This window comes from Lagopus leucura, unplaced genomic scaffold, assembly GCF_019238085.1.
Source record: "Lagopus leucura isolate 7727_CA_CO unplaced genomic scaffold, USGS_WTPT01 Super-Scaffold_1, whole genome shotgun sequence".
Classification (NCBI taxonomy): domain Eukaryota; kingdom Metazoa; phylum Chordata; class Aves; order Galliformes; family Phasianidae; genus Lagopus; species Lagopus leucura.
Genome location: NW_024962250.1, coordinates 31,367,083 through 31,389,399, shown reverse-complemented (window position 1 = coordinate 31,389,399; position 22,317 = coordinate 31,367,083). Strand labels below are relative to the sequence as shown.

Below are 22,317 nucleotides of genomic sequence, written 5' to 3'. Positions count from 1 at the left end.
CGCACAAGTCTCTCATAACCTTCCAAGTCACAGCCACCAAGGTTAATGACCCAGCATCAGGCACCCGGTGTCTCAGCTTCAAGAAAATCCTACAGAGCCTTGCAAGAATCATTGAAGCTGCTTTAGGTTTACTTCAAACTCTTGGAACCTAATGAGAGTAAACAAACAGGAGACACAACTGTTCAAGGTACTAATCCAGCCCTTCCTACACAGCACCAATAAAGATGCCTGGTAGATCCTGCAAGAGCATTTTGGTTTAAAGGACTCAAAGCACAAATCTGGCAGATCTCCCTCTTCCCCTTTGGCTGAGCCTTCTGTTATCAAGAGAAATGCTTCAGTCACAACCACCCAGGGTTGATTCTGAGAACAGAGCAGCAGCACACAGATTATTTGTTACTGATCAATTCACACTGTCTTGATGGCACGCTTTTTCCTGCAAAGCTATGGAATAATCTGACCTGTGTGCCCCCCAAAACAGTGCGTTCTCAAGAAAGGCAATATAAAGAAGAGATCATTCATTCTCTTTCTTTGTTTTTATGGCAAAAGTACAAAAGGAAGTTTTAAGGAACACATAAAGTTGGAAAACACAAGAATAAAAACTATGCAATTAAGAATGAAAATTTCTGCATATAAAAATATTGAGTGCATCCCTATGTGCCTGGGCTTATTTGACTTTTTAAAATGTCATCTTCTGCAAACATAAGAACTACAAAATATTGAGATCTATGGCTTCCAGGGGCCAGAACCACACACACACACACGGAAGCTAAGCATTCCATATTGAAATGCAGAAATACCAGTGTAAAAAAAAAAAAAAAAAAAAAATTGCATTAGTCCACTGTGCATTAAGCGGGTAACGAAACAAAAATTGTATTTGCAATCCACACGTAGCTTTCCACCTATACAAACTTCTAATTAAACTACAAATCATGCTTTGTCCATATTACAGTCTTGCAGGGGTTGCCTGCCTCTCCCCTGTCTTGGCTTGCATGTGATTTTACAGCTTCACCTTCCACCACCAGACCTGGCACAAGATTTAAAAGAGGGAAGGAGGGGGCAGGGTATCACTTCTATCTGCCGCAGTAGAAATGATACCCATCTCTCTTTGTAACTGGAATTAATTTATTGATGCCATTCAACACATGGTGTGATGAGCAGCTGCAAGGACAAAACACGGGTTCAGTTCTGCAAGATGAGATGAGCCCATCGAGGAGCCCCCATTTAGTCTGCAGCACCCATTATTCCCATAATTTATCTCCTGCTGCCTCCCAAAGCTGATTTAATTCTCTGACCTGGCAGAAAACTAACCCAGCAAAAACAAAATACCACACACAAACACAGCACAGATTTTGCTGTTGGGTTAGCATGTTAAATTAACTGACAAATTAGTCTGTCAAGTGTTCACTGGGTAAAACCATACAGAGCAGGAGAGGAAGCAAGAACTTGATCACAGCTCACGTTAGCTTATCTGCCTGAGGTGCTGTTGGCTGAAAATAAGAACCTCAGCCTCCTGAGTATTATCCAACCACAGCCCAGCTTCCCCAGCTCTGGCCTCTTAACCTTCACTCCTGAGCAACCCTTATACACCTTGCTTGATAATACCTGAAGAGTCAAGCCTGGCACCTTTCATATCCCTCATAGACTCCCCCCAGTCTATGTTATGTTGAATTATTTACTTGAAAAAGTTGCAGCAACATATCCAAATTCGTCTTCAAAGTTAGTAGTTAGAATGATTCTCTTAATGCATACATACGCATCAGAAACCAGATAAATTCACCAAGTGTAGCAGCTTAATTCAAAGAATCATTTCTCCTTTTATACAGCTTTGCCCTAGGGTGGGAAAAAAAAAAAAAAGAAAAAAGGAAGAAAGAAGAAAGAGAGAATATAAAAAGTAAGATGAAAAGGTAGGTTGCCCTGGTACTTAATCCCCCTGTTTAAACAAATTTTAGAAGCAAGCCTATTATTCACTCAGAAGTATGTCTTCGTGTACGAGGTTACGGTCTTGGCAACAACATCCTATCTAGGAATCACAGCTACAGAATGGCATCTCTCAAATAACTCACATGAGACAACGTGAGAACAAATCATTCTGTTCTGTTCATTGTTTTAAAGTTTCACCTTTACATTTTACCACTGAACTCCATAAAAAAAAAAGTAAATATAAATGTATCGCTCCTTGGAGACCATAAATGCTTTCCAAGTGCAATGAACTTCAGTTATTAAGCATTTTCTTAACACAACAGTAAACATTTTTCAACTTCATCTCCAAATATTTAAACCCATGTCTCGGTTTACTGCTTACAGAATCCAAAACCAATCACCGAGGTCACAGAAGACCACTGAAATACAGTTCAGATAACAGATTTACAGCTGAGCTGAAAGATTAGTTCTGAAAGACTTTCTTTCCTCCAAACTTGTGCTGATAACACACCTGTTCTTTCAGATAATGACTAAAAAAAGTCTAAGCAAAACACAGCATACAATAAATAATCAAATAGAAAAAAACCACCCCTCAAATAAACACTAACATTTGGATTGTGTTTATTTAAAGCAGAAGTGGAAACATGGAGCTATTAAATAACAAAATAGCCAGGTAGTCTGCTGCATGCATACCCACCGTGTTTGAAATAACCATTCTTAGATCATTCAACAAAGCAGAACAGCTGTAAATTTAGAGCCTCAATTTTAGTTCTGCCCTATCCATTAATATTTCCTCAAAGGAGTAGAGAGTCTTTAATATTCAGTAGTGAATAGCAGCTAGCATGGTGCCCAGGATCATGCCTTGGTGGCTCTTGAAATCCTTCAAGAAGGAGACGCTGCAGCCTCTGGGCAGCCAGTTCTCTGACACCTGCAGCACAGAAGTGCTACCTGATGGTCAGACAGAACATCCTGAGGTCATTTGTGCCCCTGCTGGTCCTGGCACTGAGCAGCAGAAAGGAACAGATAACCAAGTCACACAATCACAGAATGGCCTGGATTGGAAGGGACTCAAGCATCATGGATCTCCAACCCCCCACCACAGGCAGGGCCACCAACCTCCCCATTAAATACTAGACCAGGTTGCCCAGACCCCCACCCAATCTGGCCTTGAACACCTCCATGGACGGGCATCAGGGGATTTGCTTTACAGACCGTTTCCTATCGCAACACATTTTATGCTAATTTACACAGAGAGCTAAAATACAGCATACCAGAGCTAGGGCATCTTACAAAATCTCTTTGAAAGTTTTCTGCCCTTCAGCTGCAGGTCCTGCAGCACACCATTCACACAAAGATTTATCTGCATGCCACTGGTAGCTGACCCCACCTACCCATCTGCCACAGCAGACAAAAAGAGCAAGTTTTTAAAAGAGACCTCTTCTCAATTCTTAGCGCAGCAAGGCCTTGAGCCAGACAAAACATATAAATGCTTAACTTAAAAGTTGTATGTATAAAACCTTTTGTCCCAGAGGATCCCTAATTAGTTCATTAAAATATCTGAACCCGGAGGAAATCACGAACTTCCAAACTGAAAAGCAGCTGCCACAGGGATGACACAAAATCCATCTAGCAAAAAAGGGAAAAAGAAAAAACAACTAATTTGTCTCACATGTGGAATTACAGAGAGATATCTAAATTGTTGTGGTGTAATTTCATTTTCCTCCTGTGAGGGACAGCATTTCTAAGAATCTTCATGCTCTGACTCCACTGGAGTTTGGTCACGTGCGTTTTCAGAGCTGGAAACCACCATTCTGTTGAATTCCACAGCCAAATTCCTATGTTCTGTACAGCAGCAGCGTTTCACTTCCCACCTCAAAACACATCAGCCATTGTTCACCTTGTTATGCTCTCAGCTATTTTAAATACGCTTTAATATCCAGGCCTCAGATAATCCACAGACACAGACTCCTCACATTCCATTTTAAAATACAATTCAATTTTCTCTGCTCATGGTTAGGAACCTAAAAAAGATGGCCTCATTTTTCACATTAGCTGAGCAAAGTCCTGGCTGTCACTGACCTATTATTTTGGCCTATATTTCAAAGTTGTACAGCAAGAAGACAGATATTCTTTAACATGTAAATGCAGACATCAAATCCAATAAAGATCGGCCGGAGTCTCAGGACATGCTAATGCCTGTAAGGTTTTTAAACAGTTTAGATAAAGACCCCATTGCCCCCTGTGACCCAACCAAGCTGGCCAGACCACCCATCTAGCAGAGCTCACTCACACCCAAGAAGCCATCCCTGGCCAACAGACTCAGCGTAAGCTGACCTTTAGGACCACGCCAAGCAGCGTATTACACAAACCACACTTCAGGGTCAGAGGGAAGACCCACCTGCCAGACCCGACAAGCTATTTCAAGCAGCATTGTCACTTGGGAGCTGGAAAAATTCTTCCTAGAGACTCATAGGTTTGCAAAATGCTGGACAGGGAAAAGAACAATAGAATGGTATTTGTTTCTAGAAAACATACAATAAGTATAAAACTGATGGTCTGTCAGCATCTTTCTCAGGTTTCAGGACAATTTGCCCCCCAGGAGGGGGAAGCTGCTCCTAATTCTGCTGCCTTCAGGGTACAAAAACTTTCCCAGACCTCCAGGGAAATGCCAGACATCAGTGCACCACTGCCCAGCTGCCCCCATCTGGGTGTGTGGGAGCTGCACATCCCCAGAGCTATTTCTGCTTGTTTTGCATTGGACTTTTTCTGTTTGTTTTGTTGTTTAACCATAGTTCTATGGAAAAGAAGCAAAGCATTCATGAAATACAGATCTTTTGCCAGTCTTCATTTAAAAAATGCCATTATTAGCTTGAAACAATGATTCTTTTTCTTTTTCCTATTTACACATTGAAACACGCTCACCTACTCTGCTTCTTCCAAACTTCAAACTTTATGGCTTCACTCAGGCCGATGCACTGAAAGGGCTCCTAACACTCAGGTGACTACAAACAAGTAGATTACAAATAATGTTTCGTATACAAACCAGGAAAGAAAATTGTTCTTCTCTGCCTGTAGGAAGTTCCCACGTTTACGATCAAATACAGCATCTATGCTACTAAAAAATGCAAATTGCTCTATTACTATGAGGTATTTATTTCAGATTTAAGATCCAAAAACGTAATTTCATATCCCACAACATCTAAAGGCAGTGTTTGAAACCTCACTTACTGGTTTTCAAATTGGTATGTTATATTTATTCAACAAGCAGTCATTTCGAAGCAAGACAAGAAAATGATGGACCATGTCAGATTTTAGTCTTTGGAAGTAATGGAGTGTGGACAATCTTACTTAATTACTTTCCAAAGAATTAATTTAGTGAAATCATGTTAACATATCATTATCCCACCCCATCTCCCTTAAAAAACCTCAGGGAGCTACTTCCACATTTTAATTATATAATGGATGAACATTCATTTTGTTTCATGGAAGAGCAGCATCACGCACATCCCCTCCATGCTCCCTCTAAGCTTTGGCAATACCCTCCAGCCGCCCAATTAGTGGCATCTGCAAACAGCAAACACCCCACTAAAATACAGTCATCGTACTGTTTCACGCAATACTCCTACTTATTCTCTCACATCTCTCTCATGATTTTAATTACCTAATGACAGGTTCTTCATTACTTCTCTCGACCAACGAGCTTCAGCATCAAAATTTAAAAATTTCAGCTTGAATTTCCAAGGAAAGGAAAAACAGAAGTCAGAATAAAGCCTATTAAAATGTATGTCACTGACTGCAGTACTCATTCTCTTCCTCCTCATGTATTCTCTTTTCAATAATGTACTTCTAATATAATTTTAATCCTTATCTGAATTGTTTGCACGTGGTTTAAGCTTCAATAAAAGAATCTGAGTTTGGGTATTCTTAATTAGAACTTAAAACACGCACTTCAGTTGTGCAAAGTACTATTAAATTTTTTAAAAAGCTTGAAGATCAGATAAAGCATGTTTTGCTGCTGAGAGCCCAATGCTTTAATTTACAATTCTCTATGTTGTTTTATTCATGAAAAAATACTTGATACTTGCAGTTTCTCCCCATCCTGCTAACACTGACACAGATTCTCTATTGAGGTTAGACTAACACAGTAAGACTCTCTCACGACTGGTCGATACTTTCATTTGTTTTTAAAAGCTTATTTTAAAAAATTAAAAAGCCACCCTTCCTCCCTCCTGCCAATTTTAGTAACTACAATTAATGCTATTCATGATGAAAAAGAGCTTTTAGTAATTCATTATTTGGAAATACATAGCTAATTATAGAGAAACAAATTCATTTTACTTATATGGCATCTTAATAGTAAGAGTTTGAGCTTTAGTAGTCTAACAATATATATTATGAAAGTATCCATTACAGCAAGTTAATTTTATTTCATAGTGAATGGTTCATTTTGCATTCAATTACTAGACACGTGATACACATGTTTCTGTATGCCACTCTTCTCCTCAATCTCAGAATAGAAGCAAGCCTAGAAGCAACTTGATAGAAGCTCATCTTACATGCTGTATAGTTTGAAACATGAAGCAAACATCTAATAGAGCCCAATTCTGCAGTACATTTAAGGGTACAACTGGTAAAAGCCAGAAGAAATTGCAATGATAAAGTGTTCTCCAAGCAGTTCTTGCTAATAAAATCTTCTGCTGTCCTACCAAACTGACAGAAGCTTCATATAGGTCATCTCCACAAGTCCAAAACGTGCCACGGTCCTGCAGAGCACAAGAAAGCCTGGTATGCCTTCCTCCCTCAACATGTTATTTGCTATTGAGAAACAAAATAAATAAACATGAGTAAAGTGATTAACATGTTTTGCAGCACCACTTTGAACACGCTTGCAACATCCTTTTCTACATGCAGTACATTAATTTGTCCAAGGAGACAAATCCATTTTCTCTTTGCATTATTCCTGAAAGTGGTGACAGTGAAACAAATTACAACCCCTTCTAGCCTTGATGGCTTTGAGCTAGTGACCTGAAAACTGCAAGAGTCTGATTAGCATTGTTGATGCCCTAATCTACATACTGCTGTGCAATTTAGGTCCAGCTGTAGGAAGAGAGTAACTGGATGTACTTTGGAAAGTCAGGGAGAGGAAGTGCAGGAGTCAGATGTCAAAGAAAACTGCCAAAATAATACTGTCCATAGAGGTTTCCTGTTTGTGGGATTCATTTCCTCACCATTAGGGCATCCCTATGCTTGTAGACAGATGAGTCAGAGAGAAAATGTACATATATTCAATTCATTTGGGAGAAGCAGCAGATAATTTTCAGGTAACTTGGAAATCAACCAACCAACACCAAGTACACGAGCAGAGTCACACAGTCTACTTCTCATAACTTTGGGGTGAATGAGAAAGGAAAGAAACTGACAGCTGTCGGAACTATTACCTAGCAAAAACCTTAATAATATGATGCAGCAGCTTTGTAAGGTGCTACTTTTAAAAGTTGAGGGTTTATTTGATTGACTTTTTAAAATAGATGTTGGTACAGTTAAAAATCACTTCAAAATTTCCATGAAATCCATACTTTTCTACTGACAACTGTACAAATCATTTTGATGGTAAGCACTTTAAAAGAAATAATTAACATTACAGAACCCTTTAGAGATAAATCAATTCCATTTAGAAAGAATTTGTTCTACATTTCTTTACTGCTCCTCCCAAATACTCTAAATTTGATGTTTCTGTTGAGCAAGGCAGCTGTTTGCAGAAGTGACCATTTGACAGCTACTGTTTCCCCACTAGCCAAGTGAAGAATACTATGAATTAGTTGTAAATGAACCAAGAATAAATTCTCCCTTCCTCCTCAAAGATCACACAGGCATCTTGCAGAACGCAGGAAGCACAAGTTTTACCTTTCATATTTGACTCCCCAAATACGATGCCCGCAGCTACCAGTGCAGTGCAGGCCACATTTCTTAGACCATAGTTACTGCTGTGACTGGAGAGGGAATTGTGGTCAGAGGATCCACATATCAGTGCCCAAACCCCACTTGACACATTTGTGATCATAACAGGTGAATTTCTGAACTGCAAGAGTGATTAGGAGGCAAGATAAGCACTGTACATAATGCCAGGATGTGCCTTGTTCTGCAGAATTTCATCTGCACTGTGGTTCTCTTTATCACTTCTTACACAGCTACTAAAAAACTTGGCACTGAACTGCCTTACCAGTACTCTGCTCTTCAGTATGAGGAATGCTTTAGTAAAATATTGGTTGACTGTGAATGAACATTACAGCTTTCAAACTAAGAACTACAGAAAAGTTACATCAGAGAGGGTATCTACAACCTGGCACAGTTAATCCAAATGAAGCTTGGGTGATTATTTGTTACCATTTATGTGATGCAAAATAAACAAAGCATTAATTACCTAGAAAGTGAGATGTCGCTTGAGAACCATCCTTAGATAGGCACTAGCAAGTTATTTCGGCGTCTTTGGTTTAAAGAAAAAAATAAAGAATAGGCAAAAATTTTGCCCTGAATAGCTCATCCTCTGAAAACACAGAGGGAGATTTCTAGATTGTATGATAAATATCAGTGAGGTAGGCATATACTGTTTCCTCTGGGTCTACAGCTAAGGGAAGAAAAATGAAATAACTTGATTAAAAAGCATGTTGCAAGTTCATATTTCTTGCTTTGATGCCATCTCCGACTGACATCTGAATCCATTAACATAGTGGTTCTCAAATGCCAACTCTATCCCACTGCTCTGTAAAAGCGCTGAAGGAAGTAGGTGTCTTTGAACTAGATGTGCTAAATATTTGTCCTAGATTTTAGACATGCAGCTCCAAATGAACATGTTTTCTTTGCCTCTTTCTTCTCTCCTGTCTCCACTTACAATATTTGTATATTCTGTAAGCTACAAGAACACATTACTACACAATCACATGGACCAGGCCCATATAGTATCAAAAAAAAAAAAAAAAAATCCTTCTCCTGAACTCCTGAACTCTGAACCATTTCTAGAGAAAAAGGAAGGCTCAGGGTAAACTTGCCAATTTGCCCTCCTATTACCTCTGCCCTCTCTAACCAGGTCCTCCAACAACCAAGACCCTGTTTCCCTTACCCCATCACAACCTCCCAGCTCTGCACTCCTTCCTCCCCTTGCAGGGAAGCTTCTGCATACCCTCGGCAGCCTCCACCTGTCCCTAGCAGGGAAAGAACTGGAACACGGAGAAAACACAGCTGTCCTTGTGCCAAGTGGAGACGTTCCCACTGCCCAGGCCACCTGTGCTGCCCACAGGTTATCTGCATTATTCTTATAGGAGCGCTGGCTTTGTATTCTGATCTTTTCACATAAACAGTCTCTTGTTTCTTCATCTTCAGACAACCAATAATTCCCATTATGTCTGTACTTGTGTAACGCTATAAAGGGACAATGATATCAGGGTGGCAAAGTCCTTGGCTGCAGCAAATGAGAACAAGCCTGAACACAGCAGCCATGGATGCAGAAATGAAGGAAAAGAGCAGCTTACCTTCAGAAGACCTCGGGTAGGCAGGGAACTCCAGCAAGAGCTGTCCTCACCTCCACTGCCAACACTTAAATAAGGGCTGGGAAGGGGTGGATCCCGGTCCCAACCCTTGGGTCACTCAGGTACATTGCGTGCACCTGAGCTCCCCTGGGTTGGCCCTGCCCACCCACCAGGTGCTCAATCACTGCTTCAGGCTGTGACTATTTCCACTACAACTTGTAAAACTAGAATTAATCCTTATTTCCTCTCTTCGGAAGGAAAAACTTCTCAACCTACAACAATGGCCAAATCAAGTGCTTACCGACTATTGCTTTATTTTGCTTTGCCCAACACCTAAGTCATATTTTTCTTCAAATGCCTATCACCTGCTCATACTGTTTGATTCTTCTTTATTCCTGCCCTATTCATGGCCCATATCACCTTTCACAGTACCCCTTATACTTGAAAGAGCTTTTCACTTCCTTCCAAAGCAGTTTTCTTTTCCACTTTCAACCTTAAAACCTTCACTGGTATTTTTCATCTGCATTTTTTCCCCTTATGGGTCACGTGTGTCAGTATGAAATATCTGATCATCTCAAGGCACTATTCAAAGACCCCATTCTCTTGTTCTGCTTCATCTCGTATAATGAAGTCTCACTGAATGTTAACTCGTTGAAGGAAAGACTTTGAATCAAACCACTTTCTTTTATAAACACAGAATAATTCAAGTTAACAACAGTTTCCTGAGCTCTGCATTGACAATTGCATGACAAATGGGCAAATAATCTCTTCAGCAACTCATTCAAGAGGATAAAACTTAAGGATTAACTACGGTTTTCAAACCTATATGCAACATGAGTATATACGGTGTATTTTCATCTCACATACTATGTGCTCAGGGTTACAAAATCAACAGAACTGTGAGTTCTCAGAAATAAGATACTCCACTTATTCAAACTGCTCAGAAAGTGCTTTTACTCCTACTATTCCCACATGTATGCTACTGCCATGAATACAGCAAAAGCAGAGCCCAAGGATTTTGGTAGGAAGCCAGCTCGCTTACAAATGGATTAGAGTACAGAGTTTGAAATGAATCAATGCAATGCATATTTTCTTGTTAAAAAATACTTGCAGTGAAATATTTACTAAGTTGAGGCAAAACAGGCATCTGTTATTAGCACACAACCCCCGTACATAGTCATGGTTTTCCCTCTGGAAGAGCTCAGAGAATACTGCAGCCCCACACAATGCATAGCTCAATTCTTCACATTCTAAAAAATGACTCCCACAACATCAAGGTCCGCACAAAGTAGTGTTTTCTGTAATCCTACCCGTCATACAGCACACCACAAAAAGGATCCTGCGAGATGTGGAAAAAACGAAGATATGAGAAGAGCTGTTTGATGCAAGCTTTTTGATGCAGTTGTTGCCATAAAGCGATTTAATACTAACCTGGCTACAGCTGCTCAGACAGCAGACAGCCAGAGCACTGTTAAAACCTGGAGGAACTAGAGATTAACAGGTCAGTTTTTACTGACATTTGAGATTAGGAAAGCTCCTTATTTTGCTGCTGAAAAGTGGTAACCAATCTCCAAATATGTGATTTTCAATTCTTAAGTTTTCCAGGAGCAACTCCCAGCAGTGTTTAGCACACACGATGTATTTTCACCCCATAACAGCAAACACCAGCCAGCTCCATAATCCCCAGCGCCACGCAGGCCAGCCTCACAAGTATTTCCTCTGATAACACCAACAAATTCCTCACTTCCTTCTGTCTTTTCCACAAGCTGTCACGGCGGGCCAAACAGCTCACCTTCCAGGCCACCACGCACATCACACCAGGCAGCCTCTTAAGTGACATAAACGTTTAAAAAAAAAAAAAACAAAACAGGTGACAGCAGAACAGCTGCCCCAGCACTGCTCGGAACGTTGCAGCTCGGGGATCCCAGGGCCACCTGCCCAGGCCGGCGGGACGCTGCGCGCTCACTGCTCTCGGTGTGACACAGCGCGGCCGCACACGAGGGGCGTCCGCCGGGCTGAGGCGCTCCGCAGAGCCGCGCGGTGCGCGACCGCTCGCTGCCGGCTGCTCGAAGCGGATACACGCACGCACATCCACGCACGCACGCGTGTACGCGAATTCCTACGGGCCAGGTGCAGAAGTTCCCCGCGGCTCCGGAGCTGCGTAACGGGGAGGCCGAGGGGCGAAGTTTCCTCCCTCCCGTTCTCCCCGCGGCTCAGCCGGGGCCGTGCGGTCAGGCCTGCCCGCAGGCCCTCCTCTCCCCGCCGCCGGCCTCCGCCTTCGCCCCCGCCCCGCCGGGACGCCGGCACCTCGTCGCTCCCCGCGGCCGCCCCGCTCTCACCGTTGCAGAACTGGAGCAGCGAGGAGGTGTCGTAAAGACTGCTGTAGCTGGAGAAGCCGTCCTCCATCCTGCCGCCGCGCCGCCGGCCTCCCCTCGCCCGTCCCGGCGGCCGCTTCGTCCGCGCGCTGAGGAGCGGAGGCGGCGGGGGCCGCGGCGGCCTGCTGCCTGCCTCACTCAGTTGCCATGGCAACCCATTCACTCCGCCACGGATGGGGCGGCGGCCGCGCCGGGGCTGCGGGAGGGGGCGGCCGCGGGGCGGGGCGGGGCGGGGCGCTCCCCGCTGCCGGGTGCTGCGCGGCCGGAGCCGCCGCGGCCCGGGATCTCCGCTCCACCGTCAGAGGGCGGCCGGCGAAGGAGACCGCGGGGAGAAAGCCGAGCGGAGAGCGGCGTCTTGCGGCCGCTTCTCCTCGGCGGCAGCCCGCAGCACGGGCACCTCCGGGTGAGCCCTGCTGAGCGGTGCCCGAGAGGGAGCGGGGTGGGGAGCTCCCTGGGAAGGTGCCCCGAAGCGATCCGAAGGCTGAAGTCGGCGGGAAGAGGGTGAAGTTTGGGATGCGGGGAATTACAAGTCGGCATGCGTCCGGCAGGAGTTCGGCGGTCGGACTGGGGCAGCCTGTCTGCTCGGTGCTGCCTCAGCGTTCCCCTTCTGCCAGCTTAACAGCTCCCCTTGCTTCCCCTGGAGCAACCGCTGCGCAGGACTGGCCCTGCGGCCTCTTCGTTTCGGAGGCGGCTCCTCTGGCCATAGGATAGAACTGTCACCGTAGTGCTGTGACTGACTCTCTCTTACACTAACAAGGTGAAGATATGCGCTGGACCTCAAAGTCCGCACAGTCCCAACCCTCTGCCGTGGGCTGACTGCCCAACCAGCTCAGGCTGCCCCATCCAGACCGGCCTTGGGAACCTCCAGGAACGGGGCACCCGCAGCTCTCTGGGCAGCGGTGCTTCACTGCCCTCTGAGTAAAGAATATTTCCCTAACGTCTAACCTAAATTTCCCCTCTCTTAGTTTGAAGCAATTCCCCCTTGTTCTATTACTATTAGGCCGTGTAAAAGTTGGCTTCAGTTTCCGTGCTAGAAATGCTGACGCGTTCAGTGAACAAAAGCCATTTTTATTTCAAGCTCCTCTGCAGACATGACAAAAACAACACGTTGCATTTCTATAGCACCTTTCCTCTTCAGAAATGCCAGAACACTTAAAGTGTGCCTCTATGTCTCAGTCTTTTAAGGAGCTTTTTTTGCATGACAGTTCCATCATGTGGATCCAGCTACAGGCCTGAGTTCTGTATATACAAGTCTTTGCACCAACCACTGAGCCATAGTAGTGCTAACACAAAAATATGCTGTAAAATTAGGCTAGGATATCAGTTCCATATTAAAGCGGAGTGAAAACTGCTCCCTTCTGAATTGCCATTGCCAATATTGGTAGAATTGAAGAGATCTCCAAACCAGTGTGATGGTGCTTGTGTCTGACAGAGGCCACAGTGTGTTATAGCTGCAGGCTATAAAAGAAAGGAAATTTGTAGTTGTGTAGCTAAAAATAAATTATAATAAAAATGAAAATGACTTCAAAAATACGATGTTTAAAGTCAGCCATAATTCTTTCTAATCTTTAAAATTAACATAGGTCCCTTAGGTTTTCTCATGGCCTTCTCAGGCATAATCCATCAAACTTTTCCAAAACATCATATTTTTCTAAAACAATATACACACAAATACGTACATATGCATGGGATTTTTTTTTCCAGATAAGGTACAGTACTAGAGAAATGAAGCTCATTTTTAGTACCAATTAAGAAGTTCATTTTAAAGCATCATTACTGTCATAAGTTCCTCATTCTGAGGCTGAGGCATGTTCTAATGCACTGATTTTCCAATTGCTAGAGATAGTTTTAACACAAGCAGCATGCTCTCCAGGAGCTGTCAACGTTAGCTTCATCCATACCTCCTTAAGATGTGCACATTTTGGAAAATAAATCTATGAAATCTGAACTGCAGTGCATGATTTTAATATCAAACAGTTTCTGTGCAGTTCTGTAGCAATTGCAGCATCAGATGAATCACATGGTAAAGGATATCAGAAGTACTATACATGTAGCAAAAAATGATGTCGGAGTGTTAGAAAAATCAGAGAAGTAAACACCTGGCAACTTCTACAGTGTGTTTTGCTGCCAAAGAAAGAACAAAAAGGGGCAATACAGCTCCATTTCAGAGAGAGCAAATTAAAATTCACTTAGAAAATAGGACCTAAACCTGATCTGAGCACAGCATCCTTGAAGAAAGTGAAAATACCTGATCCTCACAATGGATTGCCTACTGAAATTAGCTGTGAAGGTGTTGTGAAGCCGACAGTGAAGCCTTTCTGCTCACTACACTGAAAATCATCTCAGTGAAATGATAAAAGATGATCTCAGCTCGGATTTCTAGATGCAGTTATGATGTTGTTATATTCAGAGGGCAAGTGCTGGAAAAGGAAAGCACTATTTAACACACAATTTAATTACAATGATTTTTAGACCTCTCACAATCTTATTACACTAACCTGCACTGTGGGGCACAAAATGAAAAACTCTATCTGGCTGCATGAACAATGGAACAATGGATCTGAAGAATTCACTAATATTTCAGCGGGCATTCTGGTGGTGGAGCCAAACAATGCAAACACTTCTACAGTCTATTCTTCAGTGAGCTGTAGCTTTAAGCATTTGTACATGTCCAAGGTAAATGACAGAAATGTGAATGTAGTATCCTGAGCAATATAGTAGGAATGATGTATTTTGAGGGGTTTTGTTGTACATTTGCGCAAATTACTGCTGACAGTGTTAAAAACTCTGTATGACATTTTATTTTGTATCATTTGCATTGAGTGGGGTAATATAAATAACTGTTTGATGCATGAAAACAAAAGAGCTTTCATATATCCTTAGCAGAATTCTCAGGAGGTCATACTTCAATTTTAAGAGAAGGAAACCTTGCTTACACTCCCCATTTACATGCTGGCATCAAATAATTTTGATGTTATATATATTTCTGTTTCTTTTTTTTTCTATTTCTTTGCATTACTAATAAATATGTAAAATATCCTGTAGCATTTTCATATGAGAAGTGTAACAATTCATAACTCTCAACAGGATAGAGTTGTATAGCATTCTGATATGATGTAGCAGGTAACATTACAGCAAGCCGTTTCCATCACAATGCCAATACTAAGAAAAAAAAAAACAAGTTACAGTATCATTTTAAAGTCCACTAAAACAATAGCACTGGTTCTAAATCTTATTCCTATAGTATCTACACTTAGCAAGAATGTTGGGAGAAAAAAATCTGAATCCAAACACATTCCAACTGACCAGTAACAAAGAATTTTTCAAAAGTGACTTTTCTTTGCAGGTCATTTATTTGGCTGTGTCATACAACAGCGTCAGGATGTTTTTGCCTTTTTGGTGATTACTTTGACAGGCTACCTTTCATCCTCTGACATCTTGATCTGTGCAGGACACCACTGCATTCAGTGAGTATAGTCGGTGGCATTTGGTAAGGAACGGACACTGGAGTTTGGGTCCTCACAGCAAAACCTGCTGTGCAGATCTGCCGATGGGCTTAGGCACTCCCAGCCCTTCTTTGCAGAATTTAGAAGAGTTGAAGCCTCAGTTCAACACAGAGGATGAAAGGTTTTTGTTTCAGGTCACTGTAACGCATATACACAGAACAGATCAGAAAAGTTTGAACAGCTGTTGCACACACGGGGCCTATTTTGTAACCAGAGAAAACTTCAATATGCAAAGCATCTAGCACTGTCAGCAGATGTGGTGGTTTCACTAAAATTTATCAGTGGATATAATTATAGCATCTATTTTACTGTGACTAACTTCTGATGAGTCCCTCGAGCTTGCTGGAAATCATCTGATTCTAGGCCATGCTCACTGCCGTGTGAGTTGGTTCTGTAATTCATTTTGCTTCAGTTTGAGACAAGCGTCTGTTTCACCACCTACAGTCTTACCTAATGTAGCAGTCCATCTCTGCTCTAGCCTGGAAGCCCTCAAACTGCATGCTTGTGCAAGTGTGGGGGCTCCTCGAGTCACAGTGTTCATCCTCTCCCAGTAGTACATTTCCCAGGATAAAGGTAACGCAGCAGTACAGGCCCCATGTTGCTGGCATGGTGCTCTGCCTGAATTTTGAAGGACACTGTGCAGAAGCAGCAGTACAGTGTGGGAGCCTGTGGAGGGAGGGAGAATGAGCTCCAGGGCTGTGGCACTGTTGGATTAGATGGGCACACAGGAGAGGGCTCTGGGGTTAAGTTCATGGAATTATAGGATTGTTGGAGTTGGAAGGGATGCTTAAAGGCCACCTGGTCCAACCCCAGTGCAATGAACAGGGACACCTACAGCTCCATCAGGTGCTCAGAACCCTGTCTAGCCTGACTCTGGGTGTCCCCAGGGACATCCTCCCACTCCAGGGTGGGAGCATCCACCACCTCTCTGGCAGTTTGTACCAGTGCCTCATTGCCCTTATAGTAAAAATCTTCTTATATCCAATCTAAATCTCCTTTCTTTTAGTTTGCAACCATTTTCCCTTGTCCTGTCACAACAGACCCTGCAAAACAGTCTGTCCCTTTCTTTCTTTATATTCTGGAATTAGCTGCCTGCAGTCTGCCTAAATCCTCATTTAGACTTTTTTTTTTTTTTTTTTTCCTGTTCTGCCTTTCTTCATCAGTGAGCAGCAGCACAAAGTGAAAAGTTTCTTTTTTTTTTTTTTTTTTTTTTTTTTTTCGAAGACAATTCTGTGAGGTGAATAAGTTGCTTTTATTCTTCAGAAGAGCTTTTTCCTCACCAATAGACAATCTCCAGGTATTAGAGTGGGGCTCGCTGTCAGGGTCCTATCATAGGCTCAAATAAGGATTTCCTCTCCTACTGCTCTCCAGCAGACTTGCCTCCCGGTCCCCTTTATGAAAACACTTCAGCTGCTGGAATAATCGTTCATCTGAATAGCAGGACTCCACTGCTTCAGCCACAGCAGGGGTCTGAATGAATGTCACTACAAAGCGCACTTCTTGCATGTGGGGAAGACGGGATGTAAGGGGAGAATCACCATCAGACAAGCACAGTCTGAGCACATTAAAAATACAGTATAACAAATGTGGGTTGAAACCATCAAAGGTGTGCGTGTTTTACTATCCAAATGAGAATGTGTTACAGTAAGTCTGTACACATCGTGTTGGTCAGAGTGACATACATTAATTATAGAGAAAATTACACAGTTCCAGTAAGAGCGTCCTCAGTCACACTGCTCAGACAAAATAATAGTGGTTTGTAAATCAATTAATTTGTAAATATGAAAAGAACACTTTGAAGATGAAAAGAATAATGCTTTGCACATCTATGATTCTTCCCATCCAAAGAAGGGGAACTGCTCAACACACAGCGATGCTTTCAGGCTTGCACCACCTTTGTAAACTAAATACTACCTTCATTCTACACATTCAGAAAATGAGAGGGAAAACACAACACAGCCAAAGTCACACAGAGAGGTCAGAGGCAGAATAAAACCAGAGTAACCACCACCTGGGTGCACTAACTATTAGAATATCCTGCCTGCAAACACTGAAGGTATTACTTACGCAGCACATTATGAAATGCTTTCAAGCATAGTATCTGTGTAGAAACATCCTTATTTTCAAAAGGCACCGGAACAACTCAGGTTCAATGCACTTCAATGTTTGCAATGGTCAACTGCAGACTTGTTACAACCACGGATATAGCATTGTGATACTAAACCAATGAGAAGCAATGTGCACTACAGATGCATAGGAATGCAATTCCATTCCCACTTCTGCGCAATACGTGTTGATGAGTACAGCATTTTTGAGATATTAGTACTCTGAGAGAAGTGAAAAGGAGCAAGATGGATAGCAGCGCATAAAGTAATTACCCATTCACTCTTCAAAATTACTTCTTTTTTCTGTTCCAGCCCAGCTTTGCAGCTCTGCATCAAGTGGCTTCAGTCCTAAGTAGAGGCTGAAACTTTAGCTCTTTAAAACCTCATCTGGTTTGTGGCGCTGTCACTTTGACACAGGTTGCACCCAGAGCAGTTCAACACAAAGGATCCAGCAGAGTTGTCCCCACGCAGCTGCGTCACTCCCAGTAGAATTCCCTCCCAGCAGGTGGAGTTTCCTGCACCCATAGAAACCTCAGGGTGCCCCAACATTGGGTTATTCAGAAACACTTCTAGCAAATGTCAGAAAGGAATGCTTTTGTGTCTAGCACAGCATAGACACCCCTTCTGCACATGGCTGAGATCACAGCGACAGTAAATAATCCAGAGGCCTATCTTCCTTGTTTACTTAAATGATGTTTTTTGCAATGTAAAATCTGGTTTATACAAAGCCATAACAATATAAATTTATGCCTTCTGAGTTGTATCACAGAAAAACAAGACTAGAGGTTAATAGATATATTTAAAAAAAAAGAAAAAAAAATTAAACATAGTAAATAGATCGTTTAAGACATACACAGCTTACCTCTTTTTAACAAAGTCGTAATAAAATACTCAATCTGTTGTGTTTTTAGAATAAGAATTTTAACTTGATAGTGAGAATTTATAAGCAGGTATAAAATGCAGAAATAGAAAGCAGAAAGGAACAAAGTATATTGGCTGGGTACATTCTAAGAGAAAAGATTTTGTCTGCAAACATATACCTATAGCACTCTGGAACAGAGAAACGTATCACAGCATTGTTCAGCTCATTCCTTAGTCAGAGAAGGATTGTTTTAACTTGTGACTTATCACAGAATATTCATAATTTCAAGCCTTCCTGTGTCACTATTCACTGATTCAGGATCCAGCACAGTTAAGGCATTGTATGAACCGATGCTTATTAGGAAAATTTACTGTCAGCCATGTATACAATAAAGCTCACATAAAAATCTATGCATAAGATGAAGGACCACATCACTTCAACATGCTAATGCTATGAAGGACTCACCAATCTTACTCATGTCATTTTTTATATTTGCAGTAAGAGCTAAAATTGATAATTTATGTTACTGAAAATGTACCCAGACAGGACATTTTAAAGTTCCTTGGGATCTGTGAAGAACAAATAGAGACAAGTATGTTCTGAGAGACAGCCAGGCTCCTGGTTCCAACTCCTTGAACTAATGAGCTTTTCCTGAGCTGTTGGAGGAGAGAGGCACTGCTAGAGAAGATGACCTACGAAGGATATGTGGAAAATTCAGCCCACTACACTCAGAGATTCCTTCAATATCTACCAGAGCCCAGGACCACCTACTTTGAAACCTCACACCCCTGCAGTGATTTTGCTGCCTCAGCCCATTTCTGCTTTCCCATTACAAGATCCCTCGGCACAACCTAGGGATGGAAGAAAGCAGTTAAATCATCAGCTAGTATAAACTTGGCTGGCTTGAGTAAAAAGCAATAAGGAACAATCCTTTCCTACTGTTTCCAGCATCGCTTTACATTAACATCCAGCATGGGATGTAACTTTTGTTTTTGTGGGTAAGTATAGTTTTATTTGGAATTAAACTTTTTAAATTTACTTTGGAACAAAACCTGGCTTGGAAGAAACTTTTCTGTTCTGGTCTTAGCAATTACTGCAAGGCCTGCAATGCAATCAAAGAAATTTTGTGTTACATGTGTTTTTTTAAAGTAACTTCTTCCTAAGGATTCCCAGACAGCATATCCAGAAACTTTGAAATTACACTTTTCATCTTCTTTTGATACATAAAATATAAATAAGACAAAATGAAACCAGTGATTGGACCAAAGAAGCTTTCACTAAGTTGCCCAGGAACATGAGCAGTCATAGTTTTGAGATCAGGCTCACAGTCATGAAATGTTTGGCTTTTGAGGAAAGAATGTAGCTGTTCTTCAGATCCTCTGCGAGGCAGTGCAAGATGTAGGATTACTGATCAGCCCGGGGGAGCCATGCATGACATTCTGCTCTTGGTGGCGGCATCTGGAGGGTGAGGAACAGAGAAAGAATGGGGGGCAGTAGTGACAGTGCCCAAGTGAAGCCCTGAGAAGCTGCCCAGGTCCTGTTCCTGACTGCCAGCACTGCAGCATAGGGAACAATCTGCCATTTGTTTCTTACGGAGTTTAATAATTATAAAAACATTTCCTGATGCAGCATTTTGATTCTTAAGTACTTCACCACCTGACATTTCTCTCTCAAACATTCAGGGGAGTAAGAGAAAAATCACAGCTACGGTTAAGGGAAAGGAGAGAAGCTAAAAGTATTTTGTCATTACTGCAGTCATAATTCAAGGGAAAAAGAGCAGGAAGACAAGTTCTTTTCAACTCTTTGATGCCCGACAACCCCTCCTTCTCCCACCATTCTCTGACAGAATAAATACTGGAATAAAGAACAGAATGACTCTCAGAAGAAAAATATGTATTGTGCTCCATAAATTACACAAGCAGATGCAGCCATGAATGAAAGAATGAAGAACACAAAACCCCCGCAGTGTGCACTGGCTGGCAGAGAGCTGGTGGCTGCCAAGGGACGCTGTGTGACCACAGGGCTGCCAAGCTGGGACCTCGCTCTGCACGTCACAACACAGCTCTGGAACGCCGCACTCACTGCCTGCTCCTTACATTCATCCTCTTACACAGCTCTTCTGCACATCAGGAGCTGCTTAATGAGTATTCGGGCCATAAACAGCTCAAGATATGTTTTACAGTTGTCTGAGAAATCTTGTGACAATGAATTTTGCTTTTTTTCACAAAAGAACTGCTTCAGATGAATATTCCCACACAGAGGTGAGTGCGCCCACCCAGACCGAAGCACAGTTAGAAGGGGCCCAGCCTTCAGCGACTGCAGCCTTGCAGAGCACGAAACTTCAGCTGAAGTTTTGAATTCATGACTTTTTATTGGAAAAATTCAAAAAGCTGTATAAAGCTTATTTAGCTTTATGATGCTATATACAGAAATAATTACAGATAATTTAACCCATTGTCTCATGTGCATCAGATACTTCATTCAGCCAAAGAGTTTTTTGGCAAAAGTGGAACTCTGGATCCAAAATGGTCAGGTTTACATTTCTAGAACATCTCCCCCATTCCTTCATGATATCATTTATGTCAACACATCAGCAGTTACAGACAAGCATTTTGGCAGAATAGAATCCTGGTGCCATTTAGCATCATCTGACCAATTAAGAGGATAACATCTCTAAAGGGAGTTCACAGCATTAGTTTCATTTCAGTAAGCTGTTTTGAAGAAAACCTGTAAATACTCTGCAAAAGGTATTTTGCCAGCCTCGCTGTTATAAATGCCATTTGGAGACCATCCAAGAATAAGAAGTAAATACTTTATGCTGAAAAAGAATACATATGACTAATAATCCTCAACAGTTGTAGATGTACATTTGTGGAAAACTGTGCAATTAGAGATTAATAGCAGAGTAAAATATCTGAGCAGATCAGGACCGCAGGAAAAATGTCCTTTTCTCTCTTGCTTGTATTCTCAATGGACCACGTGCTTTGAGTTGCATCCAATTCATACAACAAAACTAGAGGAAAGCCTAGATACAGTTTAGCATTTTGAACTTTTTCCTTTTGTCAGAGGAAGACCCTTTGTTTTCTCAGTCAACTATGATTTCCTCCCATGTGAAGCTAGAAAATATGGCATATGATGCTTGAAACCCAGGGTTTTTCCATCTCTGCATATTTTTCCTTGGATCTCGAAAACTCACATTATCCCAGTGCAGGGAAAAACAGAGAAAATGCAGTAAAAAAGGAGTAATTAAGTTCATGGCTACATACAAGACCCTTTCTGACCTGGCCAGACGAAAGTACATGGAAAGTGATCAGATCGTTTAGGATAGTCATGGATGAATGGCAAAAGTGCATTGAAGCAAAATCAAAGACAAAAGCATGAAATAAAATGCAGAGACAGAGGAATAACAAGATGCCATGCTACAAACATGCGTGAAGAAGAACAGGGGAATTCTGGCTCACTATTTGGCTGCAGGATGGCTACTGACAGATGACACCAAGGTACAAGTGATTAATGACTACTTTTTCTAACTGTCTTCATTAAACCTACAGTTCAACAGGCCTTTGCATTTGCAAATTCATAGGAGCTGCAGATTCAGCTGCAGTTGTAAAAACAAAACTTGTCAAATGAGCCTAGCTCTTTCTATGACTGCATTGTGTTGTGGATAGGGGGAAAGCTGTTGTTGCCATATAATTTCTCTTCAGCAATGCTTTATAGAACTCTCATAAACAAATGAGGAAGCACAGCCCTGGTGACCCTGCTACACCTGTTCTAACAGGTGCAAAACTGTACAGGTAAATTATACCTTAGAAATGACACAAAGTGGAGGAATGGATGAAATACAATCCTGCATGGCTTTGTCCTTACTACTATTATATACAACATTTTCTTTAGTGAAGGAAAAAGGGAGTAGAGAAGATGCTTATTTAAATGGGCAGGTCACAGCTTGCACACCAGTCAATAGGCAGATTAAAATTTAAAAAGAGATCTTGGCAGCTTGAAGGAACTGTCTGTAAAAGCAAGATA

At 42.0% G+C, this 22,317-nt stretch overlaps 1 protein-coding gene across 5 annotated transcripts in view; it reads right to left on the bottom strand.

Moving 5' to 3' along the window:
- Positions 1-22,317, bottom strand: part of EML1 (EMAP like 1) — a 118,634-nt gene that overhangs the window by 68,289 nt on the left and 28,028 nt on the right. For 4 of the 5 annotated variants that reach the window (XM_042872498.1, XM_042872506.1, XM_042872521.1 and 1 more), the window contains exon 1: positions 11,783-11,882. The exons of the other annotated variant lie outside the window; for it this stretch is intronic. In XM_042872498.1, the coding sequence (XP_042728432.1) occupies positions 11,783-11,849 (67 nt within the window). In that variant the 5' untranslated portion in view covers positions 11,850-11,882. Of the gene's footprint in view, positions 1-11,782; positions 11,883-22,317 lie in introns of those variants that run through there. 5 annotated transcript variants of the gene reach the window in all.